Source organism: Paramisgurnus dabryanus, chromosome 1 (genome assembly GCF_030506205.2).
Source record: "Paramisgurnus dabryanus chromosome 1, PD_genome_1.1, whole genome shotgun sequence".
NCBI classification, from domain to species: domain Eukaryota; kingdom Metazoa; phylum Chordata; class Actinopteri; order Cypriniformes; family Cobitidae; genus Paramisgurnus; species Paramisgurnus dabryanus.
The window spans coordinates 8,569,045-8,593,869 of record NC_133337.1 but is presented as its reverse complement, the minus strand read 5'-3'; the positions used below and the strand labels follow the sequence as shown (position 1 = coordinate 8,593,869).

The following is a 24,825-nucleotide window of genomic DNA, read 5'->3' as shown; positions in this document are numbered from 1 at the left end:
ATGTTTATCTGTCGCTTTGGATGAAAGCATCTAATCAATGCAAATGAATGCAATCACAAATTTATGATGGGTGCTATACCACAGGATGCACATATGCAGTCACTGGTGGACCTACACTGCCAGTCAAAAGTTTAGAAACACTTGATTGAAATGTTAACTATTTTAATCTGAAGGTGTATGCTTAAATGCTTAAAACTACTTTTGTAGACAAAAATATAGAAAAACAGATTCATTTCGGTTATTAAAAAAACCCTAAAATTTTATTTTAACTCTTTCCCTGCCATTGACGAATTAAGTCGTTAATTAAGAGATACGCTTCCCTGCCAATGACGAGTTTTTCCAGCAATCCATACACTGTCAGAAAAAAGGTTTAAAACTGTACCTTTTCTGTCACTGGGATGGTATCCTCAAAGGTTCAGTTTTGTACCTTTTATGGGTATACAACACATTTAAATATTGTACCTTTTGGGGTTCAATATTATACCTTAAGGACCTACTGTGTACCTTTTAAGTACCAATTTTGTACCTGATAAATGTTAGTGGTACAAATCATTTAATTGTACATTTAAAGGTACAAATACCTACAAAAGGTACAATATTTCACAATATACTGTCAACTTGAAAAAAATGCTGGCGGGGAAAGAGTTAAAGAGAAAATGTATATAGAAAAAACTGTGCCGTCAAGGCTGTTCAAAACAAATGTTGCGTTTCCAAAGCAACTTACAGTACATTAAAGGATTACATTTATTATCAGTATGTGTGTCCCTGGGAATGAAACCCATGACCTTTTGTGCTGCCAGTGCAATGCAACGCTGGAGCATTGGCTAGTTGATCACCAATAAACAGAAGCAAACCTTCTAGCCGTGGTATCTCCCTCGACATTTACTAAATTCTATGTTAACCAATATACACTTGTGGAAACACTTTGTGTCATTGTAAGTGTTGTAATTGTGTTTTTATTTCGTGTGCATTTAGCCCCCTCAGCTACCCAGCAGCCAATCGATACTCTTCATCCTCGCTTTCATCCCAGGCGTCCAACGAAGTGAGCAACATTACGGGCCAGTCGGAGAGCTCGGATGAAGTCTTCAACATGCAGGTGAGCTCGCCAGGCCGCTCGGCACATTACAGCTCCCAGCAACTGCTTCACACACACACAAAAACAAACAGACTGTGAGCTACTAAACCTGACTTCTCTTATCTCCGCTCGCTCTTATATCTTCTCCTGATCTCCTTTTTTCCATTTGTTCCCTCTTCTTTAATTGCTTCTCTCCTTTTCATTTCTCTTTTTTAAATTCCCACTTAATCTTCGTCTTTGCACTCATTGTGAGAATCGGATTTGTAGGTGTGAATTATGGATCGGATAGACAGATGATCTAACTTCTTTTTTAACCAAACCAAATGATTATTTTCTGAATTCCCCTTCATAACCCACCAGCACATAACTCTTTCGCCGCCATTGACGAGATATCTTGTCAATCAAGAGAAAACGCTTCCCTGCCAATGACGAGATTTTACGTCTTTCCGCAATACCGCTATTATCCACCAGGTGGCGCCCTTCCACAACTTTTTAAACCCGGAAGTATTGCCCTATGTCCGTGTCTGTTTTAAAGATCACTCTGAATGGGATCTCTATGAAAAGTCCGTCACAAAAATGGAATTATCTCTGCTTTTTGCTCAAAATGTGGTGTTTTTGCAGAAACCTACCCATTTTCAAAAGCTGATTACAAAAGAACCACTGAAGGTAGGATAAAACGTTTTTTTTTTTTGAAAGCAGAGGGTCTGTTCTTTCATTTGGTATATTGTATGTTTATATATTTAAAGAAGAACATTTTCTGGAAGGCATTAAACTTTGGTGAAAATCATGAAAAACACTGGCGATGGCTGGCAACTTTTTTAAACAACGCTGGCGGTGAAAGAGTTAAATGTGCATTGTGTAACTTTCTTGACAGAAATGTAATATAATCTACCTAACTATATTATCAGTATGGTGTATAAGAACCTTACATAATGAACTGTATTGTTTTTATTATCTTAGAAAGAGTCGTTTTTATCTACATACACCACGGGTCCCCTTACGTTGAAGTCATTGTCATGTTTCTACAGTAGCCCTTAACGGACAAACTGCTCTATAGTGTGACTACGTTGTCTCAGACCATGACGTGTTTGTCCTGTGGCGGCTATTGTAGCTTCTCTATTCGTTTTAAAGGGAGGGGTGAGCTGTGGACCGAGCCCTTAGTTGCAGTTCACAATCTTACCACTAGATGCCGCTAAAAATCTACACAGTGGAGCTTTAAGCACAGAAAACGGTTTTATTTCTCATGTATGTCATATTTTATCTTTCCAGCCCAGTCCATCTACCTCAAGCCTCAGTTCCAATCACTCCGCTTCTCCCAATGTGATCAGCTCAGCCCCTTCCAGTGCCAGAGGTGAGACCAAACTGAGATGAGCACACAGCAGGCTTTAAACAGGCTGGCACATGTTTTTTTTTTGCCTCTATTGCAATGTGTTTGATGTACTTCAGCTTATTTTAAATGTGCTGCCACGATGCGGCATTCAGAAATCACATCATAGACCTATACAAAAATAGTGTCCACAGATGTCCTAAGAAAACTCTTTTTAGTACAGTAATTGATAGGCATAAATACCTCGCACATGCTTGTGTCTGTGTTCAGACGTAGCTTGTGTTGTTTGCTATTGCAGTTTTTAGTGAAAGAGAGAACATGAGCCATTTTATATTTGAGTTGTTTGAAATAAAACTTACCCGGAGGTTAGTCTATCGACTACACGTGTCACGACAGAAAGCACTTGGTCATTTCAAAACCATCAAACGCATGCAATTTATCAGTAGAGCGTGTTAAAGACTTTTTTAAGATGTCAAATAAATATTTGGCGTCCACAGAGTACGTATGTGTAGTTTTAGCTCAAAATGCCCCATAGATAATTTATTATAGCATGTTAAAATTGACACTTTGTAGGTGTGAGCAAAAATTTGCTGTTTTTGAGTGTGTCCTTTAACATGCAAATAAGTTGATCTCTGCACTAAATGGCAGTGCCGTGGTTGGATAGTGCAAATTGGGGGGGGTATTATCCCCTTCTGACATCACAAGGGGAGCCAAATTTCAGTTATCTTTTTTTTACATGCTTGCAGAGAATGATTTACCAAAACTAAGTTACTGGGTTAATCTTTTTCAAGTTTTCTAGGTTTATAGAAGCACTGGGGACCCAATTATAGCACTTAAACATGGACAAAGTCAAATTTTCATGAGATGTTTCCCCCTTAACACCATAGACTGTAAAAAAAATATGGACGCAGTATCCAAAAGGTTAACATTAACAGTGCACAGATCAACAATTTTCTACATTGACTAAAAAAAACACACTTGTGAGCTCAGCAACATAAAAATCTCAACTGTTTGTCCAAACACCTTTTAAAAGTGCAGTTTGCGTAATATGTGTCCTTTAATGCCTATTCAGTAGCTACTTGGCAGTGTGTTGTTACTAATTTGACTTGTGAAGAGGATGACCATCATGACATTGAGGATGCATAAAGCATTATTTAGTTTTGTTTAAAATTTTGAAGCTGACATGCGCAGGATGCAGACGCTTCTAGCGATCACTGGCCTATTCAGTAACACAAAAAATGCATATTACTTTAGGTCTGTACAATGAACCTTGTGCTAACAGTTTGTTTGCTTTTGTAAAATCTTTGTAGTCTAAGCTTCTTAGAAAGAGAGTGAAAATTACAAATTAAGCTTTTGTTGCAAGAAGTACCAATTCTTGTAAGTAGAATACGGCCAATATAAAGCTATTTTACTATATCTTACAGATATATCTGTCTCTTCTCCTCTTTTCATCGGCTTCTTATCTCTCCTCATTCCGCCTCGCTGTGATCTGTTTACTTGCAGACGCAGATCATAAAAGCAGAAATACGTATGGAGACATTTATGTAATCTCACGGTTTACCCTTGGCAGGCCTTCTCGCGTCCGCAGGGACCGCCATAAAGCACAGGCAGACAGCAAACGTTTACGGAGAATTACAGATTGCATTAAAAGCTGCTTGAGGGACTGTAGTGCGCTGATGGCTATCGCTGGGAACACAAGGGCGTCGACGCTTCAGTCCTATTCAAGAGGAATAGATGAGGGATGGAGTTTGCCCTCCAAACCGGTCCGGGAGTCTCTGTGAAATCAATGTCTGTCACCCCGGCGGCACAATTCTCACCCCCGCGGGTGGGAGAAGCAAGGAGGGCATCTTTATTTCATGCGCTGGCTGGTTAGCAAAGTAATGAGCGTGAGATCAGAGTCACCGTGGCTGTCTGGATGCGAGAGGATGTGTTGGTTTGTTACTGATATCGCAGCCTTGCTCACACCTTCTCACCCTTTACAGGATCACCGCAGCTGTCAGATAAACACAAGCATTCCAGAGAGAACTGCCTCTCACCGAGAGAGAGACCCTGCAGTGCTGTATATCCAAGCCCACTGGATCCTACACAGGTGGGATATTAACTTTGTTGATAATATTCTTTAGAAACCAATACACTATGACAGTTAAAGGAAGAGATTGCCGCAGGGATGATATATTTTTGTAGGCCAACCTGGAAGTTAGCAGGACACTGGTTCCCTCGACAAAAAGCCCATTCATTTTTTCCCAGAGACTTTTGGATTATCGCAAAAAAATAAGCTCTGTGTTAACCTAAGGCTAGTAGTGAACTACACCACAGTCAATCAAATTCAACGTTATAACCAACAAGCTTCAAACATCTCTTTCAAACTATATTAAACAGATTTAAAAACATGTTACCAGTTAAGAAAATAGAGCAACACTTTCTATGAAGCCCATCTTTATAATGTATTATAGCCCCCTTTATAATTGTTTGTAAGTAATTATTAATATTCTATAAATATATTTACACAAAACCTATAGCCCATTATAAGAACAGTTATAGTTACATTTTATGAATTTTTTTATTATTACTTTTAAGTGATATATTTGCTTTTTATGCTCATAATCCATTATACACTCATTTATAAGTACTAATTACTCGTATACTTCCATAAGTGTATGTTTAAAGGTGCAGTCTGCATTGTTATAGTGTCATTAAATAAAAGTTAAACTTATTAGTAATGCAGATTTAGTTATTTGTCAAATAACTTTTATATTGTTGTTAATAGCCATGTTGTGAGTTACTTATTGTCTATTACTAGAGTCATAAAACAGTTATTAACCTCTGTAAATGCACTATGATGGCTTCAAGTAAAGTTAAAGCATAGGATACAAATGTTAGGAAATCATGAGAATATCAATCATTATCCATTTTAACTCTTTCCCTGCCACTCCTGAGTTATTTCGTCAATTAAGAAATTTTCCTGGCGAGTTTTATGGTAATCTGTAATTCCGCTACTATCCACTAGATGACGTTCTTACCTAATTTATAAAAACCTGAAGCAAAACCTAAATTGACAAAAAAATGTTAACACTGTGTATGTTTTGATCATCAGTTATATATCAGCTAATATATGTAGTCTCAATCTAGGGGTCAATCTTTACAAAGTATTTTTAGGATGTCAAAGTCTATTTTATCCTATAAAATGTATTTTTCCAACAACAAATTTGTGGCCAGTGAAGATGCTGAGTGGCTAGTAACTTTGGAAAACCACTTACCACTTTGGCTGCTGAGCAAAATAGTTCATGTCAAGCCCTGTATATTTGTATGTTTATATATTTATAGACATAAATATATTTATAGGCATTTTTTAAAACTTTTATGAAAAGGTTTAAAATGCGGGAAATTAGTTAAAATGTCGAAAATGTAACTACAGATCAATAATGGCAATAATTAAAGGGTAATGTGTGATTAGGGTTGGAGCTAAACTTTGCAAGAAAATTCTTAGTATTTTTGTCCTGTTTTCAGTAAATATATAAAAAATCTTAAATTAAGATGGTTTTCTTGATGAGCAAAACGACCCAAGAAAATAAGTATTTTTTAGACCAAAAATATCAAATTTAAGTGATTTTGTGCATAAAAAAGCAAAAAAAAATCTGCCAGTGGGGTAAGCAAAACAAAATGCCCAACCCTGCCCTAAACGGGCAAACTATTCTACAGAGCGCATTTCGATGCTACTTTGTCTCAGATGACTACCCTAGCTCCTCTTTGCATTTGGGTTAGGGTTAGGATCTTACCGCTTAAAAACCCACACTGAACCTTTAACATTATGTCCAAGGTACCAAAAATAAGTATAGTCTACGAAGCCATGTTTGCAAAGAGTTGTATCACAGGAAAGCTGGACAACCTCAACAATTCTGTCGTAAACAATAGACAAATCGGCTTATTTAACCTAATCCTCTTTTACAGAGGCCAGTTCCTCACCCGTTGGGCGATTCCTCTTTGCCACGCAGTGACCCCAACATCTCCGTCCCTGATAAAGGTGAGTGTTTTATTCGTGCCCATGCACCTGATGTGTAGAGGACGGTCTGAAGCGCTCATCAGATCTGATGCTGGCTGACAGCCTTTGTGTGGTGTTGTCACAAATTATTTCATGTTTATACCCATTCAAAGGGTAGATATTGAGTAGATGACTTGTTCAGTTTGTCTTGTTTTAATGTTAACTCTTGGGAGATCCATTCACTTTACAAAACATTGCTGAGTTATTACAACATTCATATCTCATTATAATTACACACTGTCTGTATCTGTTCATGATGTTACTCTTCTATGTAAAACAGTGGATACATTTGATCTAATTTACAAAATGTACAACTTTATTTGATGTTTGCCTTACAAAATATCAAAATGTACTCTCTGAGAAAGCTGATCTGTTGATACCAAGTAAATCCAAATTTTATTTTAATGTTTAATCTTAAATATACAATTTAAGTCGGTTTTTATTAACTTCAGTTGATTCTTGTTATGAACAGAGCCCCAAATGCTGGCTTGACGTTAAAAAAGAAACAAAGCCAGATCCCATAATCGTATAAAACAAGTACATTTTCTCCCTGTCGGACATATTTTGCACTTTGATTTTGAATGAATATACCTGAAATGCATGTTTTGTGTGTGAAAGTGGTCAAATCTGCGCCAAGTAGCTGGAGTCTAGACACATCGCTCTCTGACTCTAATGGAAAGTGTCCACCTGTCCCTCCTAGACCCCCTTATACAGGTAAAGCAAAAATCAGCTCCGACAGATCCTGTAGGCTGACACAAATGTTTTCAAAACCTTTTAACTCTCACATCCTCCACTCTTTCTTCTAAAGTCTCCCTAAAGGCAGTTTTTTTCCTGGTTTCTCTCTCGTCTTGGGGGCTTCCGGTTGCAAACGTCAGTGGGATATGTACAGTAGATCTCGCTTTTGTGTACTGTAGAAAATGTCTGACAATATAATCCAGCTTGATGAGTTTTTGTCTTTAATCTGCATGACTCATTAACCCCAAACACAAAACTAAACTTGCACTTGATGTCTCAGATTTTTCAAATGTGCACTTACATTTACAACTTCAGGCTGTTTTGCCTTCTCATTTTCTATGAATGTTGAGATTTTTGGAACACAAAAGGATATATTTTAAAGGTGTCGTAGAATGTAAAACTTTTATGTAGGCATAGATGAATAATAAGAGCTTTGTACATGGTAATGACATATCATGAGCCTCCTTGTTATCTCCTCCTTATATAAACCTTGTGCATGCAAAAGGGAGCTGGAAAACAGACCAATCTCAACATAACACGACTGTGACGTTACAGTCGAGATGTACTCCCCAACATTAAATTACACATTAAATGAATTACAATGTTGTTACAATGTTAAAAACAGTTAGTGCTATATGCTAGCATTTAGGCTGAAGTTCTACTATTGATGTTACAGTTACGTTTTGAAACACAAACTTACCACTTAGAAACATCCATTAACAATATTTACACATTTGATTATTTCTCAAAATCTCTAACTTCGTCTGATACAGGCTCAAACATAAGGTATGTTTACACACACAGAGAGCTACTGAAGGAGCTGCTCTATGAAACAGCCAATCAGAGCAGAGCTCAACATTATTATTCATGACCCTTTCAAATAGAGTAATTATAGACCAATTTATTCTGGGGACAAATCCTAGGCTTGTAAATGGACATTTAAAACGTTTCTGGATAATTTAACACTTAATAAAGCCACAAACCTTCTATGTAGATATCAGAGAACAATTTAACAGATTATTTACATGCATTTTTTGGCACCTTTAAAAAACGTCCTTTCTTTCAAAGTCAATTGTTGTGAATGTGGTCAACTTCTAAATAAAGCACCATAATAGTAATCTTTAAGACTTGTGCACCTTAACCCACACAATATCTTTGTATATTTATATCTAATAATGGCACAAGCAATATGACACTACATGATTTTTCAGTAATGGTGATTTCTATACAGTACCTAGCTCTTTATCAACTGATATTCAAAACCTTCTGTGTTTCATTATTGAAGATCTTGCAGGATTGTAGATGACGGTGAACTATTTTTCATCACACACTCTCAGAAGAAAAGGTACATGAAGGTACAAAAGTTGTCACTGGGGTTGTACCTTTTCAAAAAGTACACTTTTGTACTTTTAAGGTACATATTGTTACACACTGGTACCTTGGAGGTACATATCTCTACCTTAAAGTGAGAAAAACCTAAGGCTTTTTTTAAAGTACCATCCCAGTGACAAAAAGGTACAACTTTTGTACCTTTATTTCTGAGAGTGCACAGACCCTGATTATTTACTAGATTATTGACACTTGTGTCCCTTCACAGGATCTCCTGCCAGGACCACGAGATCACAGTCCCCTGTGATGTCATTGCGTTCACCTCGGAAGGTATGACCTTTATCTTGTTGTCTGGGTTTTGACCTTTGATGTATTTGCCAGGGTTTACTGTGTTGTCTGGGCACTCGTTTCAAGGGATCTAAATGGGTCAGGCTTTAAACAGTCCAACTGGGCAAAAGATTAGTGATGGACACGCCATGTATATTTGTGCCAGACCTCAACAGAAACTTCCAATGTGTCTGGCTGAGCAACACGGCAGAGATCCAGACCCTACAGAATTCACTCATTCGTGCAAACATATTTCATATATCTATTTGTTAAAAGTGGTTGATTAAGAATGTCTTGCTGGTAAAGTTAGTTAAAGGGATAGTTCACCCAAAAATGAAAATTCTGTCATCATTTACTCAATCTCATGTTGTAACCAAACCGTTCGTGGACCCCATTGACTTCCATAGTAGGAAAAAAGAAAACTATGGAAGTCAGTGTGGCTTCTGATCGGTTTGGTTAAAAACATTACTCAAAATATCCTCCTTCGTGTTCATCAGAGCAAAGAAACATATACAGATTTTAACAACATGAGGGTGAGAAATGATGACAAAAATGTCATTTTTGGGTGAACTGGCCCTTTAAATTACCTGGTTATGACACCAGCATCCAGATAACAACAGATGTCAAAGATAGAAAAAAATGAAAATTCTGTTTTCTCGTTCTCATGTGTTTCTAAATCGTAATGTTTTTTTTCACTTTTTTTTTAGAAAATATTTTGATAATTGATGGTAAGCACACAGCTGATTATAACTATTAAATATGACTTCCATAGTAGAACATTCAAATACGATAAAATGCAATGGTTACAATCAGCTGTGTGCTTACCATCATTTATCAAAATATCTTCTTTTGTGTTCATCGGAAAAAATAAATTTATACAGGTTTAAAAGAACATGGAGATAAGAAAATGACATAATTTTTGGGTGAGTTCATCCAAAATATAGAAAACCTCATAATTTACTCCGTGCCAATTCAAGATGTGCATTTTCAGTTGAACATGAACATAATTTTATGCATAATTTTATAATCGCAGGCACATTTGGTGTCTAAGTATAATATTTTTTCTGTTTTTTCCAAATGGTTGTATTTGTATTTATATAATTTGGCACTCAATAGTCACAGAGATGTTACAGACCATAACAATATAATATTTTAGGTAAAAGTGTCTTTTAAAGTTTAAAATCATGTTGACCTCTTAAAGGGGGGTAAGATAATATGATGTCATTTTAATACCAAACTATTTGTTTGTGTTCAACTAAAAATGAATTAATATGCATCTGTGATGGGATGAGGGTGGTTTATCACATTTGGATGAACTATTTCTTGAACCCAGCTATGCTAATCTCTTCTGCAGGGAAATAGATACTGTTTTAAATTTCCCATGATTCACCCCAGTGGGGTTGTTTTTTTTTACTTTTGCCTATACTACAGAGAGTGAAAAACAAACATGACAATATCCACGGTTATAAAGGTGCACCGGTCTCACTTGTATGTGTGCAGTTTCTTAATTGCCATACTGTATAAAGCCGAATTATCCAAGTTGAAATTTTTTAGCTGGAAGTTCTCCCAGTAGGGCCGTCACACTAAATAGCTTTATTCCGTTAAATGAAGTCTTTGAAACAGCTGCAGTCTTATTTGCGGATATAATTGCTTAGAAATTATTTTCATAATAAAAAGAGACAGTTTCGTCTCATAAGAATGGTTTCAAAATTGCACAGTATTATACTTTGGCTTTTCGGTGCACACGTTAGCTCTATTGAGCGGAAAGTTGCTTCGGTTATATTTGATGGTTATCCATTATGGCTTCCTGCAAGTAAAATGAGATTATCTTTGGACAAAAGTCAGATCTTTGTATGCACAACTAAGTTGCTTAAAGGTGCACTGTGTAACTTTTAGGAGGATCTCTTGATAGAAATGTAATATCATATACATAACTATATTAATTTATCAGTGCTGTAAAATGACCTTACAAAATGAACTGTATTGTTTATATTACCTTAGAAGAAGCTGGGGGTACCCTTACGCTGATTTTATGCAACGCCCGAAAATAGTCCCTTTGGTAAGGGCAGCAAATGTTACCGCAGCAAAGTCCATGATTATTACGCCATAATGCCAGTATGGTTCCTAGCCATATTGTCCTAGAAAATCGCAACTTTTAAGTTTCCGTCAGTCTTAGTAGACGATGTAACTACAGAAGAGTCAAGTTTTTAAATAGGAAAAATATTGAAACTCTTTGGTTATTTTTAGCATGATGCTAATGGTCTAATCAGATTCAATGGATTATGCTAAGCTATGCTAAAAGTGGTAGCACCAGACCCCGACATCGGCTGAATGGATTTCAAAACCGAAAAATCTAATGTTTAACTGTAGGCGAGCTGGAAAATTTGCCTCATTTAAAAAAAAGTGGAGTGTCCCTTTAACTCTTTCACCGCCACCGTATAAAAAAAAGTTGCCAGCCAGCGCCAGCGTTTTTCATGATTTTCACCAAAGTTTAATGCCTTCCAGAAAATGTTCTTCTTTAAATATATAAACATACAATATACCAAATGAAAGAACAGACCCTCTGCTTTCAAACAAAACCACCTGTTTCTTCCTACCTTCAGTGGTTCTTTTGTAATCAGCTTTTGAATATGGGTAGGTTTCTGCAAAAACACCACGTTTTGAGCAAAAAGCAGAGATAATTCCATTTTTGTGACGGACTTTTCATAGAGATCCCATTCAGAGCGTTCTTTAAAACAGACACGGACATGCAGCCGCTTGCCATAGGGCAATACTTCCGGGTTTAAAAAGTTGCGGAAGGGTATTGCGGAAAGACGGAAAATCTCGTCATTGGCAGGGAAGCGTTTTCTCTTAATTGACGAGATATCTCGTCAATGGCGGTGAAAGAGTTAATAGATAAATTGCTCTACAGTGTGCTTCTCGTCACTATGTTGTCTCAGACGATGACGTGATAGTCCTGATGGCTACCGTAGCTTTTCTATGTATTTCGAATGGGAGTGGTGAGCTGGGGACTGAGCCGTTGGTTGCAAGTTGCAATCTCACCACTAGATGCAGCCTGTAGCACCTTTAAAGTATCACACCTTATTTATGTCTCTTATATTTGCAGAGTTCCGCCCCCTCTTTCACCCCATCACCCACAGAGTGCCAGTCCACAGGATTGGTGTCTAATTCTCCAGTGCTCTCCGGAAGCTACAGCAGTGGCATTTCGTCCCTCAGTCGCTGCAGCGTCTCCGAGGCCTCAGGCACAGAGACCACGCCGGGAGACCACGTCCTCCCAAACTCCGCCTCCAGCGGCTCCGACGAGCTCTTTCGCCGGGAGAACAAGACCCCGCCTCCTTACAGCATCCACGACCGAAACAACCCCCGCAGACAACTGCCGTATCCGCCAACCCTGTCGGTTCTCCCCAACGTCGATGCACCGCCCGTTCCCCCGAAACCGCATCAAATACGAAAGCCGGAGCTTGAACCGCGGCGACCCGATCAGTTTCCCAGACCAAGACCCATTCCAAGGAAAATCTCACAGCTCTAACAGTGCATTCCAATGCGAGATCCCACCATTTGCACATTTAACCTTTGGGAGTTTACAATTCTCAGTATAGATAAATGTAAAAATAGACTGTGGATATTTTTATTATATGGATACGGGGTATAACTGCATTTTATGCACTTTTTAAATTTAAAATTACAGGTTCAAATAACCCTAAATTGTCAATGCTAATATGTAGACATGCCTTAAAAATGTTCTCTTTATCAACGCAAAATGCACGATTTAATATTGACAAAAGGTGCTTAGAAGTCCTCTATATTAATGTTAGCACAGAATATTGTCCCAGGGTAACGTTTTTATGAGGATTTAACCTGGTTGCTGACAAATCGGTAAACTGACATCTTTGTATTGACTAATTTGAGATGCGAGTCGTATCTCCGCCCATCTGTGTAATTGACAAGGGTCCACCAACCCAGAAAACATTGATGGTTTCTGTGGAGTTTGAGAAGCTGAATGCTTTGAAACGCCATATGCGATCAAAATAATTCCTAACAAGAGGTTTTCGCATGGAGCGCAGAGTAGTAATGGGCTGCTGTGGAATTTTGCCAAAGAAACAGGTGGGATGTGAGCAAATGGGTGCCCTGAACCGGAAGGTGCTTTATTAGGATGCAAATGGAGTGTTAGACATTCACTGTAAAGACTAGCAGACCACTTCACAGCACTGTCACCATAACACAGCTGGTTGTCTGAAAGACTTAATTTTTTTTGGAGCCAAGTCGGGTACATCTCTGTATAAGAGCTTGACATGAAAGGTACTTTATCTGCCTGTTGGGATTATGGAAATTCATCCTGTCATTGAGTATTTAAGGCTGCCTTTGACTGTATTCTGATCCAAATTGATCGGCACCTCTATGCTTCATTAACTAATAAAAAGTCCAGGCAATATCTCAGCAAAACATGTACAGTAGGTGCTAGCGCTTTGAAATAAATTATAATATTAAGATTATATATATTACACATATACCTAAACATCATCAGTGTGCATGCACTGCTCAGATTCATACCGTATAGTGTCAAATCTGCAGAGGCGTTCATGAATGTGTGTGCGTCATGCATGGTTTTATTTTTATTTTATCAAATCAATTTTTGTGCACATTTTGCCAAGTAAAAATCATGTATGCAGAGAGAAAGCAACTGCAAAATGACAGTGGGATCACCCCGATACAGTACGTTTTATATTCTCAAATTAATGGTTTCATATTGGTATGGTTTCGATCATCTTTTTATGGTCCCAGATCTGTACTGTAAATTAACACGACTGTTGTAATTATATGCCAAATACGATATCTTGTCTATTGTACATACTGTGTTTTTAACAGATCATGTGTAGCTATAACAATTTTACAGCTTTGAATGTTCAAACAGATGATAAATGTCAAATATTTATGTTTTTGCAAATCGAGGTGGAAAATGCGCCTAACACATTTACATTCTAATGATTCCCTGTCTAATAAACATTTTCAACTATCACACTTATGTAACAGTTCATTGCATTTTTCTCTAAAGGTTAAAACGCGCTCATAAAGAAGCAATTTTCTTCTGTATTGTGCTGTAATATGCAGTAAAATAACAAGCCGAACGAGTACCGCAGTTAGAAACCAATTCACTGAAGTGAGGCGTCTTGAAATGTAAATAGAGTGAATGGATGTATATAAGTGTGAGGTTAAACTCCTTGACAGCCCATTGGGCCTGTAATAAGTATCATAACTCCAGAAAAGTAGGAAGCTTATTGTTATTCCTTCAGGTAGCAGCGAGCATTTTGCATTATTCATGGGTTTGTCTCTGTTCCAGCCTGTATTTGCACAAGTAATGTCATCTCGCTGCGTTGGGACGTTTGAAGATTCTTCACCGTCATGGCAAGTTTGTTCCAAGGAGCTGCAGATTTCTCCAAGAAAATTCACCATTCACTTGAAAGGCATAATTGTGACTATAATTGCATTTTTTTCAATGCATTTCTGTATCTTAACACATCAAAGACTTTTGTGCAAGTTTGCTGTTTAGGCCTTTAAAGATTGTGGCCCAGACTGCACCACGCTTCCTCTTATTTAGATGCTAAACACCTGGAGACGTGTAAATTTATGGGCACGGTTAAAGAGAAATGCAGGCCTTAATGTTGCCGTGCTAGGGCTGTGCTCCGCATTAACACACACACACAGTCTCAAGGTTTTCAGAAACAACCTGGAAGTACACAAAGTTTCCATCAGCCCCGCTGGGAATGAGTTTCATCAAGTTGAAATTTGAAATGATAGATATTCTGTTTCATATCCTTGATTTCTTCTGTTACTGCTCTTATGCTTTCTGCTTTTTGCCTATCGGCTTTATCCACCTTTATCTTTTCTTTGCTCGTTCTTTTTTTCACATTGTGAACTCGAAGAAAGAATATTTCCCCTAAATCGCATGGGGTTTTCTATACATCAAACACACCCTTGATGTCGGCAAGCGTATCTCCTGAAAGTTCCTCAATGTGAAAATGTCAGATTGAATTATTTGATTTGAGTATGTAGGGAATAATTCATGAATAATTCAAAGAATCACAGTCAATTATTCCTCTTATACCATGGTTACCACAAACATTGCTCTGGTGGTTATTTTAAGACATTTGACAGGTTAGGTGTGCGTTTTACAGAAAAATAATCAGCCGTAAATCATTTCACAGCCAATCAGAACAAAGCATTCAACAGCCCCGTGGTATAAATGTTCTCCACGCCACCATGGTTTCTTCTTCAATGAATGATGAATGAAGGCCTAGTCAATGTTTTACGTGGTCATCTCACTTCAGCTCGAGCTAACTTTATTAAAGTTCTGCTTCTGTGGTGCTCACACCTGTTAACATCAGAGCTAAAATATTAGTGCTACAAACGTAAAGTTCACGTATACATTTTCTGAAACCGAACTTAGCAGTTATGTGTCTGAAACTGCCGAAGGTAGCATTAATTTACATATATATCTATGGTCTAAGGCAGTGGTTCTCAAACTGGGGGCCGGGGACCCCAGGGGGGCCGCGAGATGGTGCCAGGGGGGCCCCAGTTTTATGACATTTTATAAAATACATTAATTTATCATGAATTCTGTGTAATTAAACCTAAAAAATAATAAGCCAACTAACCAACAGCACTACTAAGTATAATTAAATATGTTTTGTTTAATTAAAATATTACATTTTAGAACTGTTTTTGTCATAAATTTTCTTTCGGGGGGCCGCGAAAAAATGCACTGTACACAAGGGGGGCCACACACTAAAAAAGTTTGAGAACCACTGGTCTAAGGTGATGTGAAAGAGTGGAGGCGGCGACTAATTCACATTTTAATAGATCTACATATACTAAATGAGGCCTGGGTGGAGTTACATTCAAGCTGTTTTAAAGCATGAAGAAATTACTGTGACAGGTAAAACTTTTATATATGCTATTATGATGCTCAAAGATGAGTTTTAACTGATAAAATTATTGACTACAGGGAGACTTTAATAAAGAGAGTGAAAAATAAATATGGATGCTGGTGATGCCTTAAGACTTACAGTCATTCTCACAGTGCTTTTTACTTAAAGGTATAGCGGAAGATTTTCTTTTTCCAGGTGGATCATCAAGACAATTGGTCATCCCAGTTGTCAATCATTCTGGTGATATGTTTACGTATGGCCGTCGTACGTGCTCGTCCCACGTTCGCTTTCTGCGCATGTGCGCTCTGAGGTGTATATGTGTGGTGGGCTATGCTTTTAACCATTCATTGAAGCTCGCGTTCTCACCATATTTTTCAGAATGTCTGAGGGTCGCAAGAGAAAACGTGTCTATGAATTGTATGACAAGAAAAAAAAGGCCTCTGAAGAAAGAAACAATACCAGAGTGTTTTTGGGAGAATATTTCATACAGGTTGGGCTTCCCACTGAAGCTTCAGTCGCGAAGTTTCTACTGGACAGGTAAAGTTTGGCATGCTATTTGGAGAAATCCATTTAAAATCACTGCTAGTAAAAGTTGATGTAAGCTATGATTAGCGATGCTAGCCAAAGTCATGGACCGCACTGACACAGTAAACATATTAATGTATATGCCATGCCGGCAACAACTTTAAACAGAGCAAAGAGAAGAACTAGACGCGTGCATGCTCTCTCATGCACACCTCTCGGGAGCAGGAAGAGTGTCGCGAATATGCTTTTTTTTTTTTTTAAATGGAGGGGCGGATCTTTTCAAAAATTCGGGAAAAACTTCCGCTATACCTTTAAAGGACACACATTTGTATGTGTTTACCCTCTCATGGAATCTGTGCCAGTCCTTAATTTGCATAGGGCCCCTGCACCACTAGGGGAACCTTTGATCTCAAAATAATTTACATACCATTATACAAAATCAAAATGATTATTATGTTTAATGTAAACAAGAAGCTATAATTTTAATAATTTGCAAACATGCAAAATTATTAAATTATTATTATTAAATGCAGGTTTTTAAAAAACATTGATTTCTTTAATCACTGATATGTACTCGGACAACATGCAGGCAGCTTCCCAATCCGAAGGCTGCAGCCTTCAGAGGTCGCATTTATAGGTTGCATACGTCATAAAGATGTATTTTGGATTTTTGACAATTATTACATTGACTATTAGTCTTAGTAGTGGAAAATTGTTATAATATGCTCATTACTTGTGAAAGAAATGCTCATTTAGCTTAAATAAACCTAGCTTGATGACGAATACAGTGTATATATATGACTAGAGATGGGTGTCAAAGTAATGTCCATTTGGGGACAGCTGTACAATATGCAGTTAGTTAACAACTAACTAAGCAGAAACAATGAATAGGCTTTATGCCCAGCTGCACTACTTCCTGAACTTCAGCCAGCTCCTTGTTTCCTGTCTGCCATTATTGGTCAAACTGATTAATCCAGGTGTGTCTGATTATTGTTGTTGTGACTACTGAGGTCAGGCACACCTGGATTAATCAGTTTGTCCAATAATGGCAGACAGAAACATGGAGCTGGCTGAAGTTCAGGAAGTAGTGCAGCTATTCATAAAGCCATTTGGGTTTTATGAATGCACTGACAGGGTGCCCCTCAGGAAGGTTTGCTTAGGGCCCCTCAGAATCTAGGACAGGCACTGCATGGAGTACACATCCAAGCAGCTACGCTATGTTATCGAACACACATTGGCTTTGTGTCCAATAGCTTTAACTTAAACACAACAGTTGGATCGTGATAGTCTGACAGGCACCAGAGGGACCGAAAAGGATGAAGGAATCTGCTGACCAGGCTGTGACATTGAAGCGTTTGAATAATCTGCCCATCATCAGGCCTGAGTGGAAACCAGGCGGTAATGCGACCGCTTACGGGGAAGAGGACACTATAGCGCAATCGATTGGCAAATTACAACCGAACGAGGGTGAATAATGCACTTGAGTCTCAGTGTGCCGAAACTCACTCAGGGGGTAAATTAGAAAGCCTTTTTCAATTCGGCCCCTTTTTTCCAAGAGTTATCTTCTTTATAAAATGCCATTTGCATTGGTTAGCTTGACCCTTCTCAATTTGCCCTACACTCTCAGAAAAAAAGGACAAATGTTGTTACAGGGGGATGGTACATTTTAAAAAGTTCTTAATATGTATCATTTTGTTACTTGTGAGGTACAGGTATGTACCTCTAAGGTACCAATTTGTTATTTTGAGGTCCCAATATGCACCTTTTAGGTACATTTCTGAGCGTGTATAACCACTGATGGAGTCTTTGCCGTCAAAGATCATCTCTTCACTGTGGACTCTAATCTAGCAGATGGTGTTTTAGCCCTGTTAACTGTTGATCTTTCACTGCTGTTTTACCACTAGTGGTGGGTGACTGCGGGTAGAGAACGTGTAAGGTCGATGGTAAGAGACGAATATGCTTTGGGCGCCACGCGTGCACCCGTTACTTCATATATGCACTTGTCAGTGACCCTGACTCCTCACAGTGTGTCCTCCATGCTCATGCTGAGATATGATTATGTTATTTCAACAGCAGAATCTTTAGTACGTCTCATTTCTTTCTACTCGGGTTTGTTATCGTCAATCTGACTCTCACCACACGCGTTTGTGACACTGTGTCATCTCTACTTTCTGCTGTACCTAAATTCATAAATGTGATAGAGATGTTCACAGCTTTCATATTCTTTTCTTATCTTCATCTCTCTTATCCAGCAGCGTGCTATTTGCTGTTGACAGCCATTTACTTAAGTAGATTTGTAAACATGGCTCTTCCTGGGTCCGTCACTTTGCACTTGCATGCTATGTGAATTTGATATATGCTTGAAACACATGAATTATTTGTCACGGTGAAATCCGTGTCATGTTTTGTGTCTGTCCTGATTACGTCACCTGGACAATTCATTGATTCCTCATCACACCTGCACATCATTAGTCTGTCTGTATTTATACCCCTGTTTGTGTTGTACTCAATTGCCGGATGATTGTCGCTGATGTCATGTTTGTTTCCAGTGTTTCAGTCGTTGTTCTTACCTGCCCGTGTTGTTCCTCGTGTTTGATTTCATGTTATTTATATTAAATGTTACCCTTTCGTGTGAACCCTGCGTTTGTGTCCTTACTCGTGTCCCGAACGTGACATTATTTCATTATTTCAGCACACTGGAAGAAATGCTACATCACATACACTGTTAAATATGATGTCAAATCAACAAATATTTGTGTTACTTCAACTTGATTAATTAATGCTTTATTCTAATTCTGCCAAATCTCTTTTTTGTGTTATTTTTGACTGAATATCTCCTGAGATTTTTTGTATAAGATGCAGGCTTTATCCTAGCCTGAAGACTTTAACTGTGTATGAACATCATCTCTCTGTGTTTGTGTGCACCTCAGAGAGCTTGTATTGATTTCCTGCTCATGTAAACCCATGTAGTGTGGTCATCTTTCCCCGGTCGTCATCCTTGTTTTTCCTCACAGTTTTATTATGTTAACTTTTTATCCTCGACCAATCGGAGACAACAGTGACTACTGCTATTATACTCCTTTTCTCTTTAATATGCTCTCGTTTTCTTTAATTCTCCGGTTAATGTGTGGATTGTGTGCCGTTTATATGGATGCAGTCTGTTTTATTCACAGGATTGAATACAGGAGCTGTGGAGGAACTAAAGCTGACTGATAATTACAGAGATCCGTTTCTTTCAGTCCAAATCAATCCCAGAAGATCGATACTGTGTTCACCGATGTGAGCTGGCATCACATCACATACTAATCAACAAAATAATACCATTAGTTTGTCAAGCTACTGTAAGACCAGAAAACCAGGGTTTCATACACCACAATAATATCATTGTTGTTAAGAGATGACTGAAAGAGGTTCCTGACTGATTTAAAATATTTATATAAATATTTGCATAGATTAGCTGGGGCTGTGTGTAAGCTGTTATATAGCCTATACTGTAATTATAAATATTTGTATAGTAGCACACAAGCAGAGCTCTTGCTATTGTCAGACCAATATTAATAAATATCTAACAGTAAGGTTTTTTTGCATGTTAGGTCACCCGCTCAGTCCATCTGTGTTCCTGTGGGAAGGAAACTGGCATCACATCTTCAACCACAGAAGCATGCCAGGCACCAGCTGTCCGAAATCTTTCCCGCTGACCGCCACCAACTGTGCTCTTTCAGATATTTACTCCACGCTGGGTGAAAATGCTCTTTTTTTAACGATGAACTGCTGCTTTAGTATATTTGTGGCTGTGTTGATTTTTATTCAACCCAGTGATTCAAATCTAATGATTCCCTCACCATAAAAATTCATTTAGTGACCCTTTTTGCAGGTTACTGTAAGTTATTACACAAGCCATTGAATAAAAAAAATTGTTTTTCGTAACTGTTAATGCAGTTTAAATCTGCATTCAAATATACAAAGACAGAAGAAATGTTGATTAGTTAACATAGTAATTTACTCCATGTATGATAACTAACCAGATTTTATTGTCATTAACAAGCGAAGTTTTATCAGGCTTTAAAAAATACAAAACTAGTCTGATAAGTTAACCCTGTGATTTTTATTGACTGTAATTATTGTGCCCTCTTATTGAGTCTTAAAAATCCAACAACGGTTAAAACTGATCCAGGATTTGTTGATCCCACCTTCTTTTATTCAAGTTTATTTTGGTTCCCAAAAAGCAATTGTCATTTTGAAGAAGGGTGATAATGACAAAATGATCATTTTGGGGTGAATTAACTATTTTAATATACTGTAAGTTCACTGATTACTTTAAAACACGGTTTAAAGTCTGGTGCAACAAAATTATTTAATAAATCTTGATTTAATCCATGTTTAATTTAATAATTTTCCCTTTATGTGTGATATTAAAAGCTGTCGTTTAAAGCTAACCAGAGAACTTTCTCACCTCATTCAGTCGTGCCTTAGGACTTGGTCCTCGGCGAGAGACGGTTTCCATGGTTTTAGCACGCTAAAGCCATTTTCTGCTGTTCTCTTGTCTTTTATCAGAACTGGGTCGTTAAAGACGACGACTTCTTCAAATGCTGCAAGCAGAGAACATTCAGTGACGTCTTTGACTCAACCACATAAGCAGATTTCCTGGTAAACAACATTTACCTTGATATTTCCCAAGAAAACATTAACAGCACCAACAGCTTGTCTGACTTTAAAAGCACTTAGGTAGCTGAGATCCTGCAGATGGTCAAACCATCAGAGACATGGACCTCAGCAGAACGGTTTAAATATTGCTCAGGGCATTTGGCTGGAGGACCATGAGCAGTTTTTCTCTAGTGATTATATTGAATACAAGTTAAAAATGCGCTGTGCATTTTGTGGGGTGTTCCTGGTCTGCAGTGGTCACTAAAGCTGTGAACCGGTGACAGGGTCATGGGCGGCCAAGGCTCATTGATGCATGTCGGGAGTGAAGACTGGCACATGTGGTCCGGTCTAAAGGCGAGGTACTGTAGCTGAAATTGCTGAAAAAGTGAATGCTGCAGGTCTAGTGGAGTCTGTGCCTCGACAAGTCAGGGCTGTTTGGTGGCAAAAAGGGCACCTACACAATATTACGCTGGTTGTCATAATATTATGGATGATCAGTGTATGTTACACTTTAATATAACTGAATGAACTCCTTGATTTACACACATTTAAAAAAACTCTCTGTGTTTCACATATCAGTAATTACATTGGAATCGGCTAGCAACTGAAATGTGAAGACACATGGTGCGGTAGTGAATCGATCTGAATTCAGTCTCTTTGTATACAGTCACATTGAGCTGATTAACTCCACACTGTGAAGCCCAGCCTTTTGTCTTAACAGATGAGGCGGCGCGCCGTTCACCGATTTCCAGAGGTCAGGATCCCAGGCAGAGGGGTTTCCGATAAAATCAGTGCTTACAAATGTTAATTAGACCCGCATTCCATTGATCGCGAACAGAGATTTCCTTCTGAACATCCATATTGTCTATCAGTATATCTCTAATGAGGACATAACACCATGTTTTGTCCTTTATATCATTTGAGATATACAGTTCTATAAAGTAGGATCTGTTTTTTGCTATCAAACAGAACATCTTAGATTGATTCAATCCTGTTTTATGTTATGCATTACCAAACAGAAAGTGGAAAGAAGCCATTGTGGGCTTTTTGCCGAACGTCATATACACAAACATGAGGATAAGAAAATGATGATAGAATTTTCATTTTTGGGTGAACTATCCTTTTAAATTAACCTCCTAAGACCCGAGTTTTGGTTTTTTATTTTTATTTTTACCAGTTATTTGGGGGTTAGGAAGAACCAATAAATATAATAACCAATTTTCTTAGAACATGAAGCAGTGTATTTGTCTATGTTTGTGTACAACAGGTTCCAGTTACAGATAATTAATTATTATGGTTCAAACAACAAAAACATTTAAGGTCCACATATGTGGTCTCTCTTTTATGTGGTATTACAGAAGCAACATTTTTGTGTGTTTGCACACTCAGACAATGAAATATAATGTAGTCTGTCAAATTCAGGCTGTCAACTTCATACTCATAAAACCACACCTCATTGTGCATGGAAATCAATATAATAATACACTCCGGTGAATCTGTCATGCAACAATAAACTGTGTCAGCCAAAAAACTCCCAGTGCACATTTGTTACAGATAATATGGGATGCTTGTTGGTAGGCAGTTAGGATAGTCCATACTTCATCACTTTCCAAAAAACTGCACTGTAAGAAAATGCATTATCAAGTTAAAGCAACTTAACTTTTTTAAGTTTTGGCTTGTAAAAAGTTTACATAACTTATAAAATCAAGTTGAAATGGATTAACTGAAAAAAAATAGTTGCTACAAAATGATACAAAAATCCTACAAGTTGTTTCCAGTGTGTGGAAAGGTTTGTGTTGTCGTGTTGTCAGTTTTGTGATGCTTTAAAGGACCTCAGTTCCTCTATCACTAGTGGCACCAAACAGAAAGGAAAATGCACATACTGATAAAAAAATAATGTATAGAGGTATATTGAATGCACTGTACAGTAAGATTTGGATAAACACCAAATTCATAAACGTAAATGTAATTATAAAAACGGGTAGCTCCACCCCAAAGTCAAACCATTGGCTGATCCAGTTGACATGCTAAGTCAGAGAGTCAGAGTCACATACAGTATTTACACATGTGAGTTTTCAACTGGCTTAGACTGGCACAATCCCCTGCACCTTGCATGTTTGTTTATGTATGTATATTTACCCTGTTCTCATTTGACCAATTTTAAATCCCTTACTCAGAATCCCATTCATTTGTCTATCAAAAAGGTCATGGCTTCAATTCCATGGAAATACAAACTGATAAAAAATGTATAGCTTGAATGCACTGCACGTCTCTTTGGATAAAATTCCCGTTGCATGTTAATGTAAAAATGCACATCTCAGAAGACTGCACGTTATGTAATATGTATGTATAAGGGATTTTGTTTAAATATATTCAAATATCTAATATTTTCTTAAAGATATAAAGTAGTATGTGTAAGTGTATGTACCATCTATACAGAAGCATTCACCTTGAATGCGTGTGGTACGTGACAGTAAAGATGTGCCCTGTGTAAGAGGGTGAATATATGAATATCATCTCCTGCAGTGTAACCTCCTACAAAACTTTAAGTTCCACAAAAAGGCTCCAGTTGCTTTGTATACCAGCAGTGTGTTGTGTAATGTGTTTGTGAAGTCTGACTCATAGACAGTGACTGATGCAGGCAGGTGCTAAAGCTCTCATCACCTCTTTCGTTTCCTAGCACTGCACCTACGCTTGAATAAAAGCTTTGCTGCCCAGTGATGCTCAGATCTGTCTGATGCTGATAGAAATAGGCAGGACCCGAGAGGAAAATGTCACAGCGGACCAAATGGACAATGTTTTACAACTCTGGCCAGCACCACATTTTGACACTGTGCAGATTGAGACATTACAGGCCAATGAATAAGATACTTAACTCATTCCCTGCCAGCCTTTTTTTTTTTTAAAGTAGTCCGGCAGCATTTTTTGTGATTTTCACAAAAGTTTCACAAAATGCTTTTCAGGAAAATTTTCTTCTAAAAATATATAAACATACAGATATATCAAATAAAAAATAGACCCTCGGCTTTCAAACAAACAACAAACAGAATAGGGAAAAAAATCTATATATTTTTTTCTCTGCTTATTAACTCTTAAATATGGGTATTTTTCTTCAAAAATATTTTCTTAGCAAAAAGCTGAAATAATTGATTTTTTGTGAAGAAATTTTGTTAGAGATCAGATTCAGAATGATGATCAAAACATACACAGAGTGTAACATTAATAAATAATTTTTTGCTTAAGATTTTTAATAAATTGGGTAAGATAATCAGGGTATTACAGATAAACATAAAAACTCATTAAGAACACATTTTTCCATGCAAATGTTTTTTTCTTAATTAATAAAATAACTGGTCAATGGCGGTGAAAGAGTTAAGATTGTATTGTACTACTCTTGCTAAATAATTCAGTATACTGTACAATATGCAAAATTATTATGAAATGAGATTATGAATATCATTATGAATAGGATTATGAAAAATGATTTGGTTTTGACGTTCTTTTGATCTTTTTGATATAATAAACTTGAACTTTTATATTTACAATATTTACGGTATATTTGCGTGATTTTTATCACGTGTAAAGTTGCCACTACCCTACTCTTAACAACTTTAGAAATTACTTGGTTTCACCATAGACTGTGAAAAATATGGATGTAGCGTCGTCATAAAATTATTGACTGAGGCTTTAAAACATTTATGTTTTTATTTGTTTGGAACAAACGTTGTAGATAAATTACAGATTTCGTTTTTTAGTTTACAATTCTAACTCTCATGTTGATGTATAATGACAGATCCCCACTGATGCAGACCTGCCAACCTTGGAATTTTTTTTTGAGTACAGTGGCATCGGCCGAAAGGACAGAACACAGGTTATTAACATATAATTTAACACATGC

At 37.5% G+C, this 24,825-nt stretch overlaps 1 protein-coding gene across 3 annotated transcripts in view; it reads left to right on the top strand.

Annotated features, from left to right (window-relative positions):
- dock4b (dedicator of cytokinesis 4b) overlaps positions 1-13,849 on the top strand; it is a 105,470-nt gene extending 91,621 nt beyond the window's left edge. For 2 of the 3 annotated variants that reach the window (XM_065265583.2, XM_065265582.2), the window contains 7 exons: positions 976-1,096; positions 2,345-2,426; positions 4,385-4,491; positions 6,351-6,423; positions 7,060-7,155; positions 8,774-8,835; positions 11,939-13,849. In XM_065265583.2, coding sequence (XP_065121655.1) covers positions 976-1,096; positions 2,345-2,426; positions 4,385-4,491; positions 6,351-6,423; positions 7,060-7,155; positions 8,774-8,835; positions 11,939-12,361 — 964 coding nt within the window. In that variant the 3' untranslated portion in view covers positions 12,362-13,849. The remainder of the gene's footprint in view (positions 1-975; positions 1,097-2,344; positions 2,427-4,384; positions 4,492-6,350; positions 6,424-7,059; positions 7,156-8,773; positions 8,836-11,938) is intronic. The other variant, XM_065265584.2, reaches the window with a different exon arrangement.
- The last annotated feature ends 10,976 nt before the right edge of the window (positions 13,850-24,825 follow it).